Here is a 21166-nt window from a genome sequence, read left to right on the forward strand (position 1 = left end):
TCTGGTTTTTGGCTGAATGTGTCCAGTCAGCCAAAACCGTGTTTCATTTTAGCACCTGAAAGGAAAATAACGCATCTTCTCCACCAGAGGGCTCCCCTCTGCATCACATCAGAAGTACAGATTGAAGGCCACAAAAACGAAATTTACATTTTGGTTTTATGAATTTTTATGCATCCTGACCTAGAGGGCCCAGGCTAGCCCCATCTCATTAGATCTCAAGAGACTAAGCAGGGTTGGCTCTGGTTAATATTTGAATGGGACACCAACAAGGGAGCCCAGGGTCACTATGCAGAGGCAGGCAATAACAAAGCAACTCTGAACATCTCTTGCCTAAAACCTCACAAAATCACCATAAGTTGATGGCACTTTCCACCACCATTTTATATACTCTTATTTCATGTATTTTATTTATATTGCAAGCCACCTTGAGTGCCATAAGGAATAAAGGCGGCTAAAAACATTTTAAATAAACAAAGCTAATCAATATGTCGGGTAGAACGTACGCATACTCTATACCCGTGGTGGCGAATCTATGGCACTCTAGATGTTCATGGACTACAATTCCCATCAGCCAATTGGCCATGCTGGCAGGGGCTGATGGGAATTGTAGTCCCTGAACATCTGGAGTGCTGTAGGTTCACCACCAGTGCTCTATACCCTTTCCAGGATAAAAATGACATCAGAATGGAGAATGCATCCACCATTTCCTGAACTGTCTGTGTTCTAGAATGCTCCACTTTGGTCCTGGTGCCTACCTAGTTTTGTCCCCAAGGCACCAAGACCCAAGCAGAGCATTCTCGAACAGGAAATGGTGGATGGATTCTAAAATCTGGTGTCATCTTTATCCTGAAAAGGGTAGAGTGCTGGATTAGGGTAAAACTGCCCACTACCTCAGTATGGCTGTCAATATCAAAAGCCCATCCACCTAAATAATAACTTTTGTGAATGCAGCTTAAAATGGAATTGAAGGCCTTACCCCAAGTGCTGAGTTTTCACATGTCTTTTGATTCCAACAATGGAGCGGAGGACTTTGCCACAGCTGGGCCACAAACACTTGTACATCACCTTCACAGAATTCTAGAAGAAACAAAACATTTGGGTCAGTCTGTGGCCAAACCCTCAAGATACCCCAAATATCTGTGCTGCTAACAACTCCATAACTTCCCTTTCTTTTAAGGATATTCTTCAACATCAGGGCAACATCAATTCCTACCAAAAAAACCCTTTATTTTTTTCCTGATGTTATTCCTGAGGAAACTCAAATTGAGGTACTAGAGACTTAACTGTGACTCCTAATGGTTTATTAATTGTAATATTTGTATTGTCAAAGGCTTTCACAGCCAGAATTAACAGGCTATTGTGGGTTTTCTGGGCTGCGTGGCCACGGTCTGGTAGTTTAAGCTTTTAACGTTTCACCTAAATCTATGGCTGGCATCTTCAGAGGCATGTCACAGTAAGATGTGCTTCTCCCCGTGGCATAGAACACTCCATACTGAGCCATGCACAGAAACACATCTACACGCCTCTGAAAATGCCAGCCATAGATTCGGTGAAACATTAGCAGCTGAAACTACCAGGCCACGGCCACAGAGCCTGGAAAACCCACAACAGTCAACTGTAAGATTTCTTAATTTGTTAATCTTTCCTAAAGATCTAAGGAACTTAAAAGAATAATACACCCCCATCTCTAAACTCCATACCTTTCTTTTCCTCGGAGCAGGCTCCTCGAAGACAAAAGGATCCGAGTCTGTCTCAAAGCCATCATCAGCCCGAGGGGAACTGAAGGCCTCGCTTGCGTACTTGGGGCTGGCCTCAGAGTGGGGGGGTGAAGGGGTGGAGATGCCGCTGCCACCACTCCAGTGCCCACTGGTGGTACTGCTGCCACCATCTGACATATCACCGCTTTCCTTCCATACATCGCACGCAGCTTGAGATGCTGAGGCACAGAAACAGAGAAAGTAACAGGCATGAACAAACTGCATTGCACTCACCGGTTTGGGGGGGGGGGGGGGGTTGATAAGCTCCAGCCTCCATCCATAGTAGTGTGCCATAACGGCCTGTTCTTACGGTGCTTTTGGAGAGGTAAATGCAAACATGTCAACATCTCCAGATGGTCTCAAAGAGGGAACAAACCAAATTTCCTGAGGCTGCAGGGGTGGCGATAGAGACTGATGATTTGTAAACTTTCTTGCCCCTGCCCACAACTAAAAAGTTCCAGAATAAAATATAGATAGCAAGCCAGCATATTTGTGCATTTATTTTCATTCAGGATGCAGAACCAAGATCAAGAATGGTATTTTTAAAAGCAGGTGTTATTTGCAATATATGTCAATTAAAGGATTAATGCAGAAATTCAGAATGCCAGGACAGAAAAAAGCTGAAAAATTAAGATCCTGCTTGATATGAAAGAAAGCAACCCATGCTTGGATATTCTGTGCATTATCAACTTGCTTATTGATACTGTTTTAAGGGGAAGGAGTAATTGTGGAGCAGGACAAAAATAAGAAGTTAGTAAGAAAATTATTTTCCTGACTAGATCAGTACTGTTTGTGATCTTCTAATCTCCCAATATGTGGTTAGGTCATATCAGTAGGCTGATTGCTTTGATTCCCTACTCCTCTACATGAGAGGCAGACTGTAATCTGGAGAGCCAGGTTTAATTCCCTGCTCCTCCACATGAAGCCTGCTGGGGGACCTTGGGCTAGTCACAGTTCTTCGGAACTCTCTCAGCCCCACCTACCTCACAAAGTGTCTTTTGTGGGGGGAAGGAAGAGAAGTTTGTAAGCAGCTTTGGCACCTTCCGCACACGCAAAATAATGCATTTTCAAACCACTTTCACAACTGTTTGCAAGTGGATTTTGCCATTCCGCACAGCTTCAAGGAGCACTGAAAGCAGTTTGAAAGTGCATTATTCTGCATGTGCGGAATGAGCCTTTGAGATTCCTTGCAGTTGAGAAAAGTGGGGTATAAATCCAAACTCCTCTCCTCCTCATCAAGGTATACAATAAGACCGTCATAAACACAACATTTGCCAATCATTGTGAAAGTAACACACACAGCAATCAGCCTACTGATAACATCGCACCACATATTGGGAGATTAAAAGGTCCCCTAACCCTGTCTGGCAGATGCTACAAGGTTTGTGGGGGGAGGGCCAAGTAGCCATCAGCAATGGGTAGGCATGCACAGTTTGCCACACTGACTTCAAAAGGGCCCAGGAGGAGTCCACTGGGAAGGTTACCTGCCACCCATTCCAGGCTGTGCCCACAGGAAGACTAGAAGGACAGGTACTCATGACCCCTCTTCCTTCCTGATCTGTGGTCATTTGAAGGCATTAGCCCAGGGATACTAGGAGTTAAGTCCAACACATGGGTTTTCACAAACCAAATCTACTGGATGATCACATTTAGTGGCATGCTTAGGGGGAAAGGACAGAATCCCATGGCATCCCACAAGTCAGATGCAAACTGACATCCCCTTGGCTGCTCTCTGAATCTAAATCAGATACAAATGATTAAAACCACCAAAGCCACCTTTTGGGGTTTTTTGGGAGAAAGACGAGTTATAAATATTTTCAGTAAATAAAATGCCGTTCCCTACTCAGGCACTCTATTTTCTAACCACTCCAGCAAGGTAAGATTGGCCAAGTGTGTCAAAGGCCGCAGATAAATCAAGCAGGACCAAAAGGGTTGCATTACCCTTGTTCATCTGTAACCGGAGACTCTGCACCAGAAGAACCAAGGCTGCCTCAGTCCCACTGCCGGGCCTGAGACCAGAACGGAACATGCCAAGTGCAAACTGTTCTAAGCTCAACTTATGTAAGAACGGCAAACATGGTTTGAGCTTCTAAATGTGCAATGGGTAAACACAGCTCAGACCTGCATGCCAGCTTTCATTTTCTACTCTCTCCGCTTTACAACTTCACTCCCAGTTGGCCAACTCAGACATGGCATGAAAGATTGAGATGTGATATGGGGAGGTTGCCAGTTCAAACATCATCTCAGCCACAAATTCTTTCTGTGATCTCAGGCAAGTAGCTCTCTTTCTCTCTCTCAAATCCCTCCCCCCCCCCCACACACACACACACTATTCGCAATAGGATAACTATCATACCGGACTACCTCACAAGGCTGTTGCCAAGAATTACTGTGATAATGTACATGACATGGTACGAAAACTAAACCAGCCATATGAACATACTAAGAAGAAGAGTTTGGATTTATATCCCCCCTTTCTCTCCTGTAGGAGACTCAAAGGGGCTTACAATCCTGCCCTTCCCCCCTCACAACAAACACCCTGTGAGGTGGGTGGGGCTGAGAGAGTTCCAAAAAACTGTGACTAGCCCAAGGTCACCCGGCTGGCGTGTGTGGGAGTGCACAGGCTAATCTCAATTCCCCAGAGAAGCCTCCACAGCTCAGGTGGCAGAGCGGGGAATCAAACCCGGTTCCTCCAGATTAGAATGCACCTGCTCTTAACGACTACGCCACTGCTGCTCCTAAGTGCGATTATTAAAATGCCAAACCTTACTGAGCGAACCTACAGTCTGCAAACCAACTTCCAAACACTGTTTCCAATTCAGCTTTTTCCAGCCAATCACAACCTGTGATTTTTCAGTTCAGACAGCACTATGCTTCCTTAGTCTCCGTTGGGCAGATGCGATTAAAGTCGGCATCATTTTCAGTCAATTCATAGGTGCAATTAAAGCATGCAACTGGAAAGAAGAGAGAAAAATGTGCCCCCCGCTCCATTTCCACTGTGTTCTCCCATCCATCACCGTCAACGTAGTTTGCAGCTTATGAACGGGCCTGGTGGCCACACTTGGCTGCAAGACTCTGGCATTTCCCACGCTGGCAGGATCCTATTTTTAGGCTCTCAGATCCAACACAACTCTCCTGAGAAATGGGAAGCGCCTCTAAATAAAGACACCGGCTCCTCCGGCTCCTCCGTGCTCCCGTGCCCACCGCCCCCATAATAGGTCTGAGCATCCGACTGGAAACAGCAGCAGTGGGTCGGGTTTCTTGCCCCATGTCTCTTGCTCTCTCTGGGAATGCAGACGGCATCCCTCACTCAGCCAGCTGCCTTTCTAAGCAGCTGCCTGGCGGCGGTGGGGCAAGGGGGGAGGGGGGGGCAGAACGGATTGCCAGGAACAGCAACCTCCAGGGATTTGACTCACAGGTTCCTCACAGATTGCGCTTGTTGCTCCCACTAAGGAAAGTGTTCCGCCATTCTCCTTCCTTGCATGCAATCAGGGCAGAATGAGATATTCCAAGGTGACCACACAGTCCCCAAGACTGAAACGGCCTCCTATGGCTAATATGGGGGTAATTTTCAGGGAAGAAACAGAATCCAGAGGTCCCGGGGGAGGGGGGGGGTAAAATCTTTGCTCTACCAGCCAAAAAATCCTTACTTCCCCTCCATTACCCATTTTTTCCAAACCCCCACCCCCCAAGAATCTAAGTTGGGGAGAGGCCCAAAGGAGGAACTGTGAAAAGGGGGGGGGGGTTAAGCACCTTTCAAACCACCCCCTGCCCTTGCCTTACTAAAGGCCAACACATTATCACCAGACTTCCACGTCACTCCATCCAAACAGTCTCTCAGCTCGACAGACAGTGCGCTATACCAGATTGGAACTATAAAGCATAGGTTCAAATTCTCCACTTAGCAGTGAAATTTAGAGGGAAACCACTGGGCCACTCAGTATTTCCTTGTTCTAAGCTCCCTTGCAGGACTGTTGTGAGGATAAAAGAGGAAGAGTCAGACATGCTTCCCTAGAAGGAGGGGAAAGATAGATACATGAGCCAGCCTGAAGTGGAAGAAGTTGTACAGAGACAAACAATCTGTGACTAGAGATAGTAAATCTGAACTGCACCACTCTTCCAACTAAGTAACATGGATCACAAATGCTCTGGGAAGACCTCTCTGAAACATACCCTGATGAAATCTCGAATAGCAACATTTCGTTTCAGCGGGGCTTGCACAGGAGAGCTTCCCCACTACATAGTGTTCTGTGGGTCAGTGCTGCCTGCCTCCTGGTCTGCTGCTTTTAATGACACCCAAAACCTGCCCCCAAGACAACTGCCTCAATTTGCCTCAAAGCAAGAGAGGAGAGGAAGGAGGGGCTACAGCAGGGGTGTCCAACTCTGGCGCTTCAAATGTTCATGGCCTACATTCCCCATCAGTCCCTGCTGGCATGGCCAATTGATGGGAATTGTTGTCCATGAACATCTGAAGCCCCAGAGTTGGGCACCCCTGGGCTAGAGGGTTGGGAAACTAAGCAGGACAAGGAGCTTGGAGGTCAGGAGCTTGGGTCGGATAAGGATGAAGAGTGGTCACTGGGCTGGGACAAGTGTTAGAAAGAGGATGAGAGGAAATGCAGAGCATCTTGAAACCTAACAGCCCAAGAATGGGATTTAGCCTACTGATCCCTCTTCTCCAGCTGAGGTTTGGGCTCCAGTGATTAGCTGGAAGTATGAAGCCTTTATATTGGTCAGACCTGGTATAAACGTTAAGGGAGTCTGACTTACTCCTGCCCTTCCCTCCACAGCCAACTGCATTTTCAGCTCCAGCAGGGGGTAATTTGTCCACAGGAAGGAAGGAATTCAAGAGGCAAGAAGGCTCTGGATTACCAGAGCCAGGAAGCCCTTTGAGAACGCAGGGCTGAGCAGGATTTCCCAAATCGGTTTGAGTTAAGCAGCTGAGGAGTTTGGCTGACATCTCTAGAATTTATGTCACCGTGTTGTTCGTGGTGTGGACAGAAACCGAACTCTCCCTGGCTGAACAGCCTCTGTAGCAAACTCACCAGGGATGCTGGCCTCGCTGTTAGGGGGGCTCTGGACAACTGGGCTGCAGGATAAGCTGGTCAAGACCATTGCTGCCATCATCTCGTCCATGTCCACTGCAGTGTCTGATTTCCTGCAATTGGGAGGAAGAAAAAAACCACAATAAGGTTCCCCAAGGGGCCAATATCTTCTGGTGGATACAGCACTTGGCTTCGGAGAGCTGAGTTCAAGTCCAGGTACAACATTCTGTGCAGCTCCTGTGCACTCTAGAAGGCTCATACAGGAATGATTCTGGGCAGACTGTACCATAGAACTACTGTAACCATTTACCCTTCCCAATGCAGGAATTCATTGTGAAAAACCAATCTTCCAATAAACCATCTCGACTGAAAAAAGAAAACACCTCTATTTTTAACACAGATTTAGGAATAAGCTTCACGGGACAGCTCTAAAATCAGCAAGGTCAAATCAAGTCCAGGACATTTTTAAATGCAGGCAGAAAAATGCGGGCAGTTTACTAACAGAGGTGCCCTAAGCAGAGTTAGACCTTTCTAATCCCATTGAAGTCAGTGGATTCAGAAAGGGATAACTCTGCTGAGAATGCCATTTGTAGGAGTTCCGTTCTCACGCTTCTCCAGAAGAGCTAAAAAAGATCTATAAAACATGCATTTAGCATAATGAATTATTCAGGCAGTTAGTCCAAACAGCCCCCAAGAGCAGGTCTTTGGAACATTGAGTACCTGAAAAATTAGTCGACGGCATACATGGTCTTTTCACTGCCAATTTTAAATATAAAGTGTTAGTTGGGTCATGGAGTTAAGAGATTTCTTGGGGGATTCCAGGTTTGTCTACCAGAGCAGAGAAATGAGCCTTAAGCAAGAACATTTTAAGTAAATCTGAATATACTCAGGAAAAAAACACAAAACAGAAATTTTGCATCAAGATAATCCCCATTCAGCACCAAGAGAAGTAGAATTGTGGGACCTGTGAAAATTAAACAGTGTTTCGTTTTGGTTTTTTTAGCTGTGTTCTGAGGCGACCTGAGATTCCCAAGAACCTTGTCAGGGATCCCAATGAAAAGAAAACAGCAGTGGTGGACGAGCATCTTTACAAAGCTGCTTGATTGTCCCCCCTGCAAAACAAAGGCAGAGGAGAGTGTTGGACCTCAGTCTTCTCTTGCCTTTTCAGAAGGCAAACAGTTTTTCACTGACTGTACACTGAAGGGCATTGGATTAGTTTTGGTTTTATCAAAATGGTAATTAATAAGCTGTAGTCTAAGGGGTGAAACTTTCTGCATATCTGAGGTAAAATTGGCAGGCACTTATGGGAAGGCCTTTTCGACCTCTGCCCCTGTGAAACCCATTCCCTTAGTACAGTGGTGGCGAACCTTTGGCACTCCAGATGTTATGGACTAACATCTGGAGTGCCAAAGGTTCGCCACCACGGCCTTAGTAGATTAGATTGGCACTGTTCCACCAAGCCTTCCAAGGCAAGCTGAAAAATTTTTTTATTCTCAAGGACCTTTGAATAAATTCATGAAAAAGGTGATCACCCATCGTGTTCAAAGTGCAATTTGATTGCTTATTTTATCTTATTTGTTTTTTTTAATGATTTGTAAGGCTCTCCAGCTCTGTTGGCCTGCCCTTGGCCATCCTTGCTGGGTCCTGCCTGCAGGTCTCAGAAATGGGCTGAGACGGATGGGGTTGCTTCCCCTGATTCCTTCTCTGTCCCAGGACAGCAGCTCTTCTTAGGCCCAGAGCACTGCCTTGCCTTCCTCCCTGGCTTTTACAGGAGCCTATTTTAAAGAGGTTGCCTAGCCCCGCCTGCCAAACCTCATCTAACCAGCCACACCTGGCATTTGCTCTCTCCGCTCCCTTTCCTCCGACAAAGCTGCAGCCCTCCCTCCTCCACTACCCCTTCCCCAAAATAGCTGTGCCCTGGGCTGACTGGGATAGGCCAGCAAGCAACCAGCAAGGGTTTCCCTTCAGTTCATAAACTCTGAAGCTAAATTAAAAGCAGGCACATTAAATCAGCATTATTTGTTTCAGGAAGAGGAAATTTCTGCTTTCCTAATGTTTTTCCTCTTCTTATTTGAGCAGATAATATCTAGTCTTCTTTCAAAAATAATGCAGCTGTACTGCTGATCAACTTCACAAAAACAGACAGAGATGCTTTTCTAATACAGCCGTTCTGCTTGCCTGATAGGGGACGACCATAATGATGGCGGACCAACCCAGACATACCTTTTTGGTACATCAATATTCCTAGAAACTGATCGCGGAGCAGACCCAGTAGCAACAGGTGCTGTGGTGGGACACTGTTCCATCGCCACAGGGGCAGTGCCGTATCCCGTCACTGTGGCAGTTCCATGGTCCATCTGAAGGGTTGGGAGAGGTGGTATCGGGACCTCAGCTAGCCTTACTTCCTTGGCTTTCCTGCAGACATGAAATCCCTGTTCCAAGAGCAACACTTTAACTTCATTGCTCATACGGTCATGGTGGTCCACCAGACCAGCATTTTCTTGCCCATTGTGGAAGACATAAACCTGTAAAGGGAAAACTTACCATCACTTAAAGGTACAACACAAGATTTATTTTGCATTCCCCTAGCTAGCAAACATCTCATTTTTCCTTTTTTGTACAATGCTCCTTTAGGAAAAAGAATTCAGCCCATCCCTTGAAGACAGATCTCTACCCATAGTGACGAGTTCTAACAGCTGGGTGGAAGTTCCATGATCAGACTGGCGCTACTCCCCCGAAAAATAAGGTATCCATCACCTTCATACCCTGCTTCCCAAAAACAACCTCTAGCTGCTCATCATTAAAGAATATTAGACTAAATTGGTGATCTAACTCAAACAGGCATTCTTGGAATTTTGTCGTGTTTTTATTGCATATAAAGGATGATTTTGTTTTTAATGCAAAATTAATATTAAGAAACCTGAACAGTGGAAAAGGATCAACTTGCCATACTGGGAGTCATGGACATTTTGCACATATGATTTTTATACCTAACAAGGTACACATGCATTTCATTTAAACTCAGGTTGTATGACTCAAGTAGAAACAGGTACTGTAAGATGTTTCCAGTTGGTTTTCTTTGTATCTTCAAAGCAAATTCAGAACAGGCTTCAAGGCTCCCAATTAAACCATTCCATACCAAACATGTTCATAATAATGCAAGCGAAGAGTGCATTTGGCAAAGATGGGATACGTTCTTATAACCGCAAAACCATTCTCCTTGCTACTCGGTGGAGAGGCGATATTCAAGCTCCACATGGGTCTTCCCCCTCCAATATGACCTAACTGGATATAGCTATTGCCTAACTTCCCAAAGTCTATTTTTATGAACGTAATTATATCTATGCTGAGATGTGCACACTTGTGTAAGCTATTCTTGGGGCCTATTTATAGGGGAACTCCAATTACCATGTGGAAAGATCAAGGATGCTGTAACAACCACTCCTGTGACAAAGAGGTGCAGAATATGGCAGGCACAGCAGTTTTGGAGATAACTCTGCTGAGACGCAGAATGCTTCACACAAAGCAGAATCCCAAGAGATCTCCTCACAAAACCATCTTTTTTGTGCTTGTAACAAAAAAAGGCCACCCATGCTCAAGCTAACTTTTGCCTCTCAATTTTTCTGTCCACTCCTATGCACACAGAGATACAGAAGTCTCTAATGGAAATGAGGGGATGGGGGGGGGGGGTGAGGGGAGTTGAGAGGCTACCAGAAGCTAAAATCAGGGCAGCTTCACTGTGGCACCTGCCACAGCCCTGAGCCACAAGAAAGTGAACCCAATATGTTGGCAAACAGAACAGGAACCTAAGGGTGACCACTGGGTAGAGCACTGGGATATGAACTAGAACAGGGGTAGGGAACCTGCGGCTCTCCAGATGTTCAGGAACTACAATTCCCATCAGCCTTTGTCAGCATGGCCAATTGGCCATGCTGGTAGGGGCTGATGGGAATTGTAGTTCCTGAACATCTGGAGAGCCGCAGGTTCCCTACCCCTGAACTAGAAGCCCAGGCTGAAACCCAACTTGGCTGCGAAGCTCCTTGGATGTCCTTCAACCAGCCACCCTCTATCAACCCAACCCACCTTTCAAGGTTGATGTTATGGTAAAGTGAGGAAAATCCCATGACAGCTACTCACTGGAAGAGCAGAACATACAGCAAGGGTGTACTGGGGGAGTATGGGCTTGTGCCAGCCAAAATAAACCCACTCTCTTCCATCTGCAAGCACTACCATGGGATTTTTGTTGAACATTCAGGGGAGTTAAAACAGGTATGATTCTGTTTGTTTTCATAAGGAATCATGTCCCTATCTCTGAGTTTTTGTTGGGACTTTTGGCTTTTAGGTTTTTCTTGCAGGAAAATCTAACAAGCCCTTTGACCTTCCTGAATACAGCGAATCCAATACTAAAAATGGTACTGGCATCTTCTGGAAAGAGATCTCTCACCTAAACCAAACACTGTAGATGGCAGGGGAGATGGCAAATATTATTTTATTTTGGCCACCGTTTCTGGAAATAGCTCTACTTTGTGCATTTCTCCGTGTTTTTATTTGCAGCTTTTTGTCAGTTTACATACAATTATTTCTGAGTGGGTTGTTTTTGTAGACAGTCAGCTTTGGCTAATGACAAAGAAGCCCAAGATGTCTCGTCATAAAATGCAGCAATACAGGCTCTTGACGTTTATTCTTTTCTGATGCCACCTCATTTCAGCATGAAATATAAAATCCACAGAAACCAAGAGAATAAAATACAAACATGGAAGGCTAATCTTAATTAACCTGCAGTTTTCTGTCAAAGTGTTATGTGCCTCAGTTTACATAGCACAGAATTCTGGATCCCTTATTCAGTTTTAGGTCACCAAGACAACAATACACCCATAACAAGAAACTACTTTGATACCTTTTGTCCCGGTTCCAGCGCCAGCCAGTTTTGGTTTTGATTTGTGGACTCTTCAGCCTGCTCCTTTAAGTGGCTGTCCTCATATGAAGCAAGGGGAGAAGACATTTTGCTAAGCTCTGGGTGCAAGGAGGAAACTTGTGTTGTCACAAGAACCCCATCTCCCAGCAAAGGGGGGGCAGAAATGCGAGCACCCAGCAGGGACCTCTTCCCCAGCCGCCTGGACAGCACACTCGCCATCTCGGACGCACTGCCAACAACAAAGAAAAGAAGGTAATTATATTAGCTTGCGGAAAATGGATCCCATACGCCACAAACAACCACGTCTCTGAGGATCATCACCTCCCTAGTTCTCAAAGCACAGTCAGCCCTTCCTAAAGAAGTCTGGGCAGATGGCCAGATAGGTAAAAGGCTTCATTTCAAAATTTCATCATTCGAGTTTTGAGGCGTAGGATAGGACCTAAATGTGCATAACCTACAGAGGGGTCCCCAATCATGTTGCCAATAGTCACCACGGTGGCCACCAAAATCTTTCCTGGCACCCAAGTAGGCGGGGTTTTGCCAAACAGGGCTTCCAATCTGCGATGGAGATCTGATTGGATGTGCAGATTTTTCAAAAGTTACTTCAGCAACAGTTGCCACCACAGCACAAGGCTCCTCACTGTGTTAGTGTGTAGTTATGCAAGAAACAATGTTCATTTTGAAAGGCATCCTATTAAGCCAAACTTCTGCCTTAAATGTTGAAGAGTCACTATCCGAATTAGGCATGATCTCACTCCCTGACATTTTCTGGTTGGCTCTGCCTCCTGTGGCAGCCATTTTGTATTTGGCTGTACCTATGCAGACAGCCATCTGATATTTGCACCCACCACCTGTATCATAATTCCAAAGGTGCCCTCAGGCTCAGGAAGAATGGGTACTTGCCAGGACTAGCCAGAACATGAAGTGGGAGCCACTCAAGTCTGTGGAAAGTCAAAGAAAGGGGGCAGTGTTGTCCAACCAAACTTCTGCCAACTGATGTATCTAGCTTGCCAGCACCCCCTTTGCTGTTCATTCTATTCCCCCCCTTTAATCTGACTTCCTTGACTCAAACTTTGGCCTGCAACTGAACCACTGGATTAAACCTCATGGAGATCTACCTCAATGCTCCAATCCCTAGGAGCAGCAGTGGCATAGTGGTTAAGAGCAGGTGCATTCTAATCTGGAGGAACCGGGTTTGATTCCCAGCTCTGCCACCTGAGCTGTGAAGGCTTATCTGGGGAATTCAGATTAGCCTGTGCACTCCCACACACGCCAGCTGGGTGACCTTGGGCTAGTTACAGCTTCTCGGAGCTCTCTCAGCCCCACTCACCTCACAGGGTGTTTGTTGTGAGGGGGGAAGGGAAAGGAGATTGTAAGCCCCTTTGAATCTCCTACAGGAGAGAAAGGGGGGATATAAATCCAAACTCTTCTTCTTCTAACTCCACCCCCAATCCTACTAAGGAACTTTCACTATGGGATGTAGCCATAGCCTGGTGCTTACAGTATTAACGATCCCACTTTCTTCCACTACTGACTTCCTTACTGTTCTATCCTTGAGATTTTAACTTGAACAGCTCTGATCTCTCAACTTTTCTCAGATCAGATTAACCTTCTTCCGGCCACAATTTTTTTTAAAGGGACCCTAAACATACCATTCACTGCAGACAACAGAGGACAGTTGTTTTAAAATCCAGCGGGCATTCTAATCAATGTTGATTTTTCTTCAATTCAAACATAAGCCAAAGACAAACAATTTGAGTTGCAAAAATATTCAACAACTGTAATTTCATGCACGCTCGCTAGAGATCTCACTCTTCCCTGGAGCCACTTTCCAAACAAATGTACATAAGATTTCTCAGTACTACTTTCATCAGAACGAGCCAAAACTTCACCAAGTAGCAAGCAAACATTAAGGTTCAACAAAACACTCTCATATTCAGCCTGAAGAATTCTGTTCAGCTAAAAAGTTGCACACTACATACTGAAATTCCTAATAAAAAGAACTGCCCTATTATTGCCTTGAGGGGTCTCCTAATGGCTACTTGTAATTTCTATATTACTTAGAAAAATTATTACTAATCACAATCACTAAGTCGTACATTTCATTTGTAATAAATGGGACATGCTTCCAAGTAAACATGTATAGGGTTGGACACATGAGATGCCATCCGTTAATCTAATCTTCCCTTGCATTGGTACCATTTCTGTGGGGTCAAGTTTTGTTACTGGTCAGGGAAGCTCCAAGTGAATTCTAATGAGTAGGCAGAAGCGATGACTGAGGTGGTAAAACTACCCAAGGAAAATTATCTGTGATGGAGGAATGAGAAATCACCTATTTCTGCCAAATTCTACCAAGAGCCCTCTATGAAAAAAATCACCCTTTGGTCTTGGTGAATTTGAACATTGTCAAATGGGAGTCAAAGCAGTCTCAACTGCATGGATTTCTTTTTAAAACTTCCCTTTCTGGGAAAGTTTCATTTCTTCCAGAAAAATGATCCAGCTTCATAACACTGAGTTCTACTAATATGGACAATTGTCTCAAACCAACCTTCTTCCAATTCCATCCAATATAGGTTCTGTATCAGCAGCTATATAAACAAATTCTGGCATATGCTAATCAGGAGGGATAATGGTTGTGCATTTGAGTCAGCATTCAGACTTGAGACCAAATGAAAGCAGTGCTCAGAAACCACCTTTGGGTGTTCATCTCATTTATCCCAACAACTCCTAAAAGCAAACACACACAAGACACTTGGTGAACTTTCCACACATACGCAAGGCAGCAAAGAAGACTTCCTCTTGCATTAGTAAACAATATCCAGCTGAACTCCCAGGAAATTAAAAAAAAATTCTGATTAGAAAAATCGCTATGCAAGCAGAAGTACAGGAATTAACTCAAAATATGCCAATGGCAACACACAAACCGTTCCTGATTCAGACAAAGAACTAGGAGGATTAGGATTTTTTTAAAAGAAATAATTATTAACTTAGATAACGTTACTGTGTACCTCTGCTGCAATTGGAGATAGTTTAGTAATACATATACCACATTTTTTTTAGAAATTCTACATCATGAATGAAAGCTCTAGTTTCAGCATCATATTCTCTACTTTACCACATCCCAGATAATTCAGGATGCTTCATGCAGTCATGCGCAGTCAGGATGCTTCGTGCAAGAACAGTCAACCATCATGGGCCCTCATTCTATCTATCCATCTATCTATCTGTGCTTTATATCCCGCCCTATCCCCAAAGACGGGACCTCCAGGACCAGGCAACAAAACTTGAATGAAGTCTGGAAAGAAATGCCAAGATCCATTTCAGGAGGATGGAAAGGCTAGACTTCCATGGACAACAGTTGCAAGATAATGACAAAAACAAGATGCATGAGAAACAAGACAAAAATAGAAGAACTGCTCAGGGCTTTGCAGATTTGGAGGCTTGCAGTGAAAACCCTAAATGACAACACACAAGCCAACACCGCTAATATGAAGTAAGGGGTACTCTCTACCGGAATATCTGCCTGCAGAGACCACAGCGAAATGAACAAAAGAACCCCCAGACTTGATCATGCCTCATGAGACAGGTTTACCTGTCTGTTACTCCATATTCTTCATGAAACTGCTACCTGAGGACTGCCACTTTCCCTTGCTTCACGCTAGAGTCACCTCTCAAATATGCATTGGGACCAACTATCTGTAGCAGCGACACAATCATTAGTTATGGCGTCTAACTTCTACACATTCAGCAGTGCTAGCCTGAAAGTCACACCCTGTGCCAACAGAAAGCCCTGCTCTCCAGCCCAGATGTGCGTGGGTACAAGCAGCAAGTTCTCAAGGGAACCTATTTCTACTACGATTCACCAAAGAGGAGCAGGGTGTTCCCTGTGCACATTTCCAGCAAAGGTTTGTGCAACTGAATGGCTTAAGTATATTTAGAGGTATTCGTGTATTTTGCATTTTCCAGTGAGGGAGGGAGGGAGGGAGGGGGAGGGGGAGGGGGAGGGGGAGGGAGAGGGAGAGATCAGGACTGTCTGGGAGGAAGGTGCACAAACAAAACTGATGCCCACACATCCCCAAGGGACAATGTTGGCAGGAAACAAGTCACCAAGCTAAGGGATGGTTTTCTTAAAGCCAGCTAAGCTTCTGCTGTGTAAATAGGGGGCTCGCTTCTGATCAGCAACACCACAGTATGTTCAGAGCTGACCTGGATGAGCCAGGCTGGCCCACTGACATCAGATCTTGGAAGCAAAGAACAGTCTGCCTTGCCTAGCACTTGGATGGGAAACTACCAAGGAAATTCAGGGTTGCAACATATACACAGGCAATGGCAAGCCAGCTCTGTTCCTCTCTTGCCTTGGAAACCTTACGGGGTTGCCATAAGCCTGCTGTGACTTGACAGCACTTCCATCACCATAGTCTACTTTTTTGGGCTCTAACAACTTAGAGTAAACCAGAGTTGAATCCGATTCCATGACTCCATTTACAGACTTGAAAAGTAACATACCCAAGAGGTTCCAAATACATACAGATTATTTTTTTAATAAACACTTTATTAATTTATAAACACTTCACCATCGGTATTTTATCTGGCTGGCACCAAGATTTAATGAGTTATCACCATTGGAGCTTTAATTTAGTAAATGTTGGTTCAAACAGGATCCATGGCTCTGCGTGCCAAAGGTCTCAGGTTCTATCCCCACCACCTCCAGTTAAAAGGTGCTGGGATAAACTGCGCCTTGACCCTGGAAAGCAGGTGACAATCCAAACAGACAAAACTGGGCTATACAGACCAGTGGTTTAGACTCAGCATTAAAGCTTCTGCATTCTCTAGGCTCCCTCAGCCTCATATCCTCATCTGTAAAATAAGATCAGTCAAGGGACCCACCTTGTAGCACAACTGTGCTGAGGAACAAGATAAAAAGCTGACTTTGGTTATTCTGCCAATAAACATGAACGGTACGCAAACTCCCAAAAAAGCCTAAGGCATCAACTGTGTCCTGTTCTAATTCTGTGACGTGGAACATGCTGTCAACTCACAGTTGACTTATGGTAGCCTGTAGGATTTTCAAGGCAAAAGTTGTTCAGAGGTGGTTTGCCATGGCCTGACTCTGAGTCTGAGTAGCAATCCTCAACTTCTTTGGTGGTCTCCCATTCAAGTACTAACCAGCGCTAACCCTGCTTAGCTTCTGAGATATGACTGGATCAGCCTAGCCTGGGCCCTCTAGGTCAGGCAACTCAATACTACAAGAAGAGAAAAGAGACTTCAGTTCTTCAGAAAGTTCTGTATCATTCACTTTCTATATGGTCACAGCAGCTTTTTCTATGTTGTTCTCAGGTTCCATACCTCAGGCCGCAAACCTATTGGCAGGTAAAGGCCAGCTTGCTAGTAGGAGTTGTACACATGAGCAAAACAAAGAAGGCAGAAACTGGGCATGGCTGTGGAGCCAAATACTAATGGGAAGAAGAGGAGAAAGAACCAAGACATATTTAAACCAGATAGAAGGGGAAAATCATAGGCAGTGTGGTATAGTGGTTAGTGAGCTGGAACACTAGCGTGTGGGAGGTATGGGGTCAAATCTTCACTTAGTTTGCTGGGTAAGTTCTGGCCTATCATTCTCTCAGCCTAACATTTCCATAGTGTTGTCATGAGGACAAAATGGGGAGAGGGAAACCACACATGCCACCCACAGCTCCTCTGAGGAAGGGTGAAATGACTATGTATAAATACAGAGAGCATCATGGTACCGGAAATCCTAAAACTGATATTTTTTTCTTTAATTACTTCACAACAACAAATGCAGAAACACTCAGCAAAAATATTGGGCCTACATGTCAAAACTCAAGAAAGTAGTATATGGAGATCTAAGCTTGCACAAGAGCCTATCACAAAGCACATTTAAAAATCTATCTTGGCACACAAGTTTGATTCCTGTCAGCAAATATTGAGTTTTGTCATCCGCATACTGCTGCCAAAGACTAAAATCTCCTGCTGAGTATAAAGTTTCATGCCACAACGTGTACTCCAAGATTCATTTTTGAACTGCCATGTCAAAATTCAAATCCCAAAATGTGAGGCCTGCAAGATCCAGTTGGCAAAGTCTGCCGTTTACAAATGTCTAATGCTTCCACGTGCCTCCTTCACCATCTCATTCAGCTGAACAGGAGATATTTCAGGCTCAGAACCCAAAATGTGAGAGAGGGTGTGGTCCCCCCCCCCAGAAGATACAGATTTGACAAATATCAAGGTATGCTAATGTCTCAATGTTCAAGTTTAGGGATGAAAGAGTCTAGTCAGGTGCCAGAAAGAGAGCATATTTAAAGTGGACAATAAACTACAATGATCACAACCATCATAATAGCAGTAGTAAACAATCACAGTGTTCAAAGCACTTCATTGACTTATGATTTTGGTAATTCCCACAAGAACCCTGCAAAGTAGACCTGTATCATTATCCCCGTAATGCCATGGAAGCTTGCTAGGTGATCTAGGGACAGTAACCTTGTCTCAGACTAACCTATCGCATGGGGTTGTTGTGAGGATAAAATGGAGGAGACAAAAATTAAGTAAGCCTCCTTGGTTCCCCAAGGCAGAGTAGAAACGAATTAAATAAATAAAAATTTGCCTGCATTGAATTCACAGGTGAGACAATATCTGACCCATTAGTACCCTATGTACACGCTGATTGTAGACATCAGCCTTCTCAACACAACAGAGGACAATAAGATTTCTGCATATGTGTGAACAATATTGCAAGGATGCAAAACAATCCAATGCACATTTACCTGAAAGTCAGCCCTACTGTGTCTAATGGGGTTTAACTACACATAAGTGCACTTCTAAGCTTCCATACAATATTTACCAAAACAACAAGTGCAGAATCCCACAGAATGATTACACCAAAGGTCTTGGAATGATAGCATTTGGCCCTACTGACTTCAATGAACATGACTAGCCTCTGGATTAATCAGAACATGGATCACACCCACTTCTGCGAGAACTTTCCTAGCGGCTGGTACTGAAGAGGAGCAAAGGGTGGCCAGCTGGGAAGTACATCAACGGGTTAACAGACCAGGGATAGGAGCAGGGGAACGCGGGCTGGCAGCTTTCTTCGAAGGCATGCCTGCAGCTTGTAAACTTAGATCTGATATCCTCAGCATATTCCTGCAAAGCAGCAGGGAGGAGATTGCTACACGGGGGTGTGGTATTCTTGCCCAGAGGAAGAAGCCAAGAGTATAAGGGTGCAACAAGAGGCAGAAAAGATTGCAGAACTGAATGCATGCAAAGCGTAGCCTAACAAGGCCCGATTTATTCCTTCGAGTTTCTTACAATATCCTTATTCTTCCATCTCCTTCTGAAAGGCAATGGCAGCGTGACACACTTCAAAGTCATCTTTACAATGCCTTCCAATATCTCCTCCTCCCCCCGTCTTCATCATCCCAGCAACAGGCCTGCACTATGGGAAGACGATATTAGAGAAGAGGGAAGGACAGGATAGCGTGGTTTGTGCAAGGCACGTGCCCAGGGGGCTCAAAAAGCAGAAGTTGAGCCGTTTTATTCCTCCACATGACCATTTATTTACTGCTCAGTTTTGCCCTCTTGTCCAGTGCCACAGAGGAGAACAAAAGACCAAATTGTACAGGAGAAAATGCTACTGGAACATGATCATACAGCTTGGACCCACAACACCCTAGTGATTCTGGCTGTGAAAGCCTTCGACAATAGAATGAGCAAATTGTATGTTTGTCCATCCCGACATTCATTTGACAGCCTTTAAAAAAACCCAATCAGCTTTTCTAAATTATTAAAACTGATCCAGAAAGTGTTGTGGATTTAGTGATGACACAAGAATAGGTCAATAGGTGCTGTGGACAGCTGGCTTCTGCTGCAAACAAATCCTTTGCCCGTGAAATCAGGCCCAAAGATAGTTTTGTATATCTGAATAAATCATTATCAATGCACAATGGTCCCATCACACAAATTATACATTAAGACTGTCCCTCCAGTGTTCTTAGCTTGTAACATTTGAACTCGAAGTACTTCTCCTATGCAGAACTCCTAGTGCAAACTCAGAGGGTTTTTTTTCAAAATCGTTCTTTGGATTGACGGGTCATATGCTCCTAGTCCACAAGGTGTGTTATCAGTTAGCAAAAACTATATACATATATTTTGGTGCATGTGAAGAGCAGCATATGACAATCCTAATAGTACAATCCTATGCAGAGTTGACTCCAGTGAAATCAAGAATAGCCTAGAGTAACTGCATAGGACTACACTGTGAATTAATCTCTCAAATTCACACCAACATGTTCACCGCTGCTCCATTTCGTGACAGAGGAGAACAAAAGACATAGTGATGATATACCCACTGGAACGTCCAGAACTTTATGGCAAGGATGGCCACACAAAAGCGCAGAAATGCGCATTCAAAAGAAACAGCAGGGAACAAGAAAGAACAGATCTACATGGGTCACATAATCAGATCTGAGTTCTTCTTGGACTATTCCTAGAGGATAGGAATAGGTTCAGAGCCCCTAGAGGATGGGGCGGTATAAAAGTTTAATAAATAAATAAATAAATAAATATTCTCTGAACCTGCAGGTAAGGTTATAATGAGGATGAATGCTCCACTAAAGGAAGAAAAAACTTTCTCCTTGCACTCTTCCTGAGGAGCTAGTCTTCAGCATACAGTTAATTTTATTTTCCTTGAAGGAAAATTCAGTCATGAGATATTCCACACCTGCTGTTTACACTGGTGCAATCCAGGAAAAAAAGGCAATTCTATATTGCTCTGTGTGAGTCTGAGTCTACAAAATGCAACAACCTCCAACTTCCTCCATAGCTCATCTGTTCCTCCTGGCCTGTACTAGTTTGTGTATGTTTCCTCAAAGAGTGGGGAACCAACTTTAGTAAACTTCCCTGCGCTGTCACTTAACAAATGTTAGGTGAGAAAGGGAGCGGTTGCATCACGCGTCTCAAGGAATGGGACGTGACTCATGGAGGTATGGCTCACATGCAGTGGAATCAAGATAACATCCATGTCTGCTCCACAAGTTTCATAGAACAGGGAGGAGGAAGCCAATGACAGGGGGTGTGGTGGCCCATGTGAAAACAGAGCCATGGGCATGCGCCAGAATCAGGCATGGTGTTCAACGGGGCTGCAATCTTTTCTATCACAGTGAGGTCAGCCAGCACCAAGGGAGAAAGCAGGCTGCAGAAGCAAGAGAGCATGCTATTAGCTCTGGGACGACTCCCCTGCCCAACATAATCAGAAGACTGAAAAGGAATCCAAGAAGGTTGTTTTAGATTAGGGACTGGCAAATCTGGTCGACTGCCCCCCTCCCCCCCCAGATAATTTTGGAGGCCAGAGGTATAAAGTCATGGCATCTAGGGCAACAGAAAGGCAATTTAGGGGGTGGAGGTAAGAGAAGTGGTGTAGCACCTATGGGGGG

General features: G+C 44.7%; 1 protein-coding gene across 2 annotated transcripts in view; it reads right to left on the reverse strand.

Moving 5' to 3' along the window:
• Positions 1 to 21166, reverse strand: part of ZNF395 (zinc finger protein 395) — a 46811-nt gene that overhangs the window by 17226 nt on the left and 8419 nt on the right. For both annotated transcript variants that reach the window (XM_048516869.1, XM_048516876.1), the window contains exons 2-6: positions 11697 to 11943; positions 9023 to 9324; positions 6800 to 6912; positions 1701 to 1936; positions 977 to 1077 (exon numbers count right to left, since the gene is read on the reverse strand). In XM_048516869.1, coding sequence (XP_048372826.1) covers positions 977 to 1077; positions 1701 to 1936; positions 6800 to 6912; positions 9023 to 9324; positions 11697 to 11933 — 989 coding nt within the window. In that variant the 5' untranslated portion in view covers positions 11934 to 11943. The remainder of the gene's footprint in view (positions 1 to 976; positions 1078 to 1700; positions 1937 to 6799; positions 6913 to 9022; positions 9325 to 11696; positions 11944 to 21166) is intronic.

Source organism: Sphaerodactylus townsendi, linkage group LG01 (assembly GCF_021028975.2).
Source record: "Sphaerodactylus townsendi isolate TG3544 linkage group LG01, MPM_Stown_v2.3, whole genome shotgun sequence".
In the NCBI taxonomy this organism is placed as follows: Eukaryota; Metazoa; Chordata; class Lepidosauria; order Squamata; family Sphaerodactylidae; genus Sphaerodactylus; species Sphaerodactylus townsendi.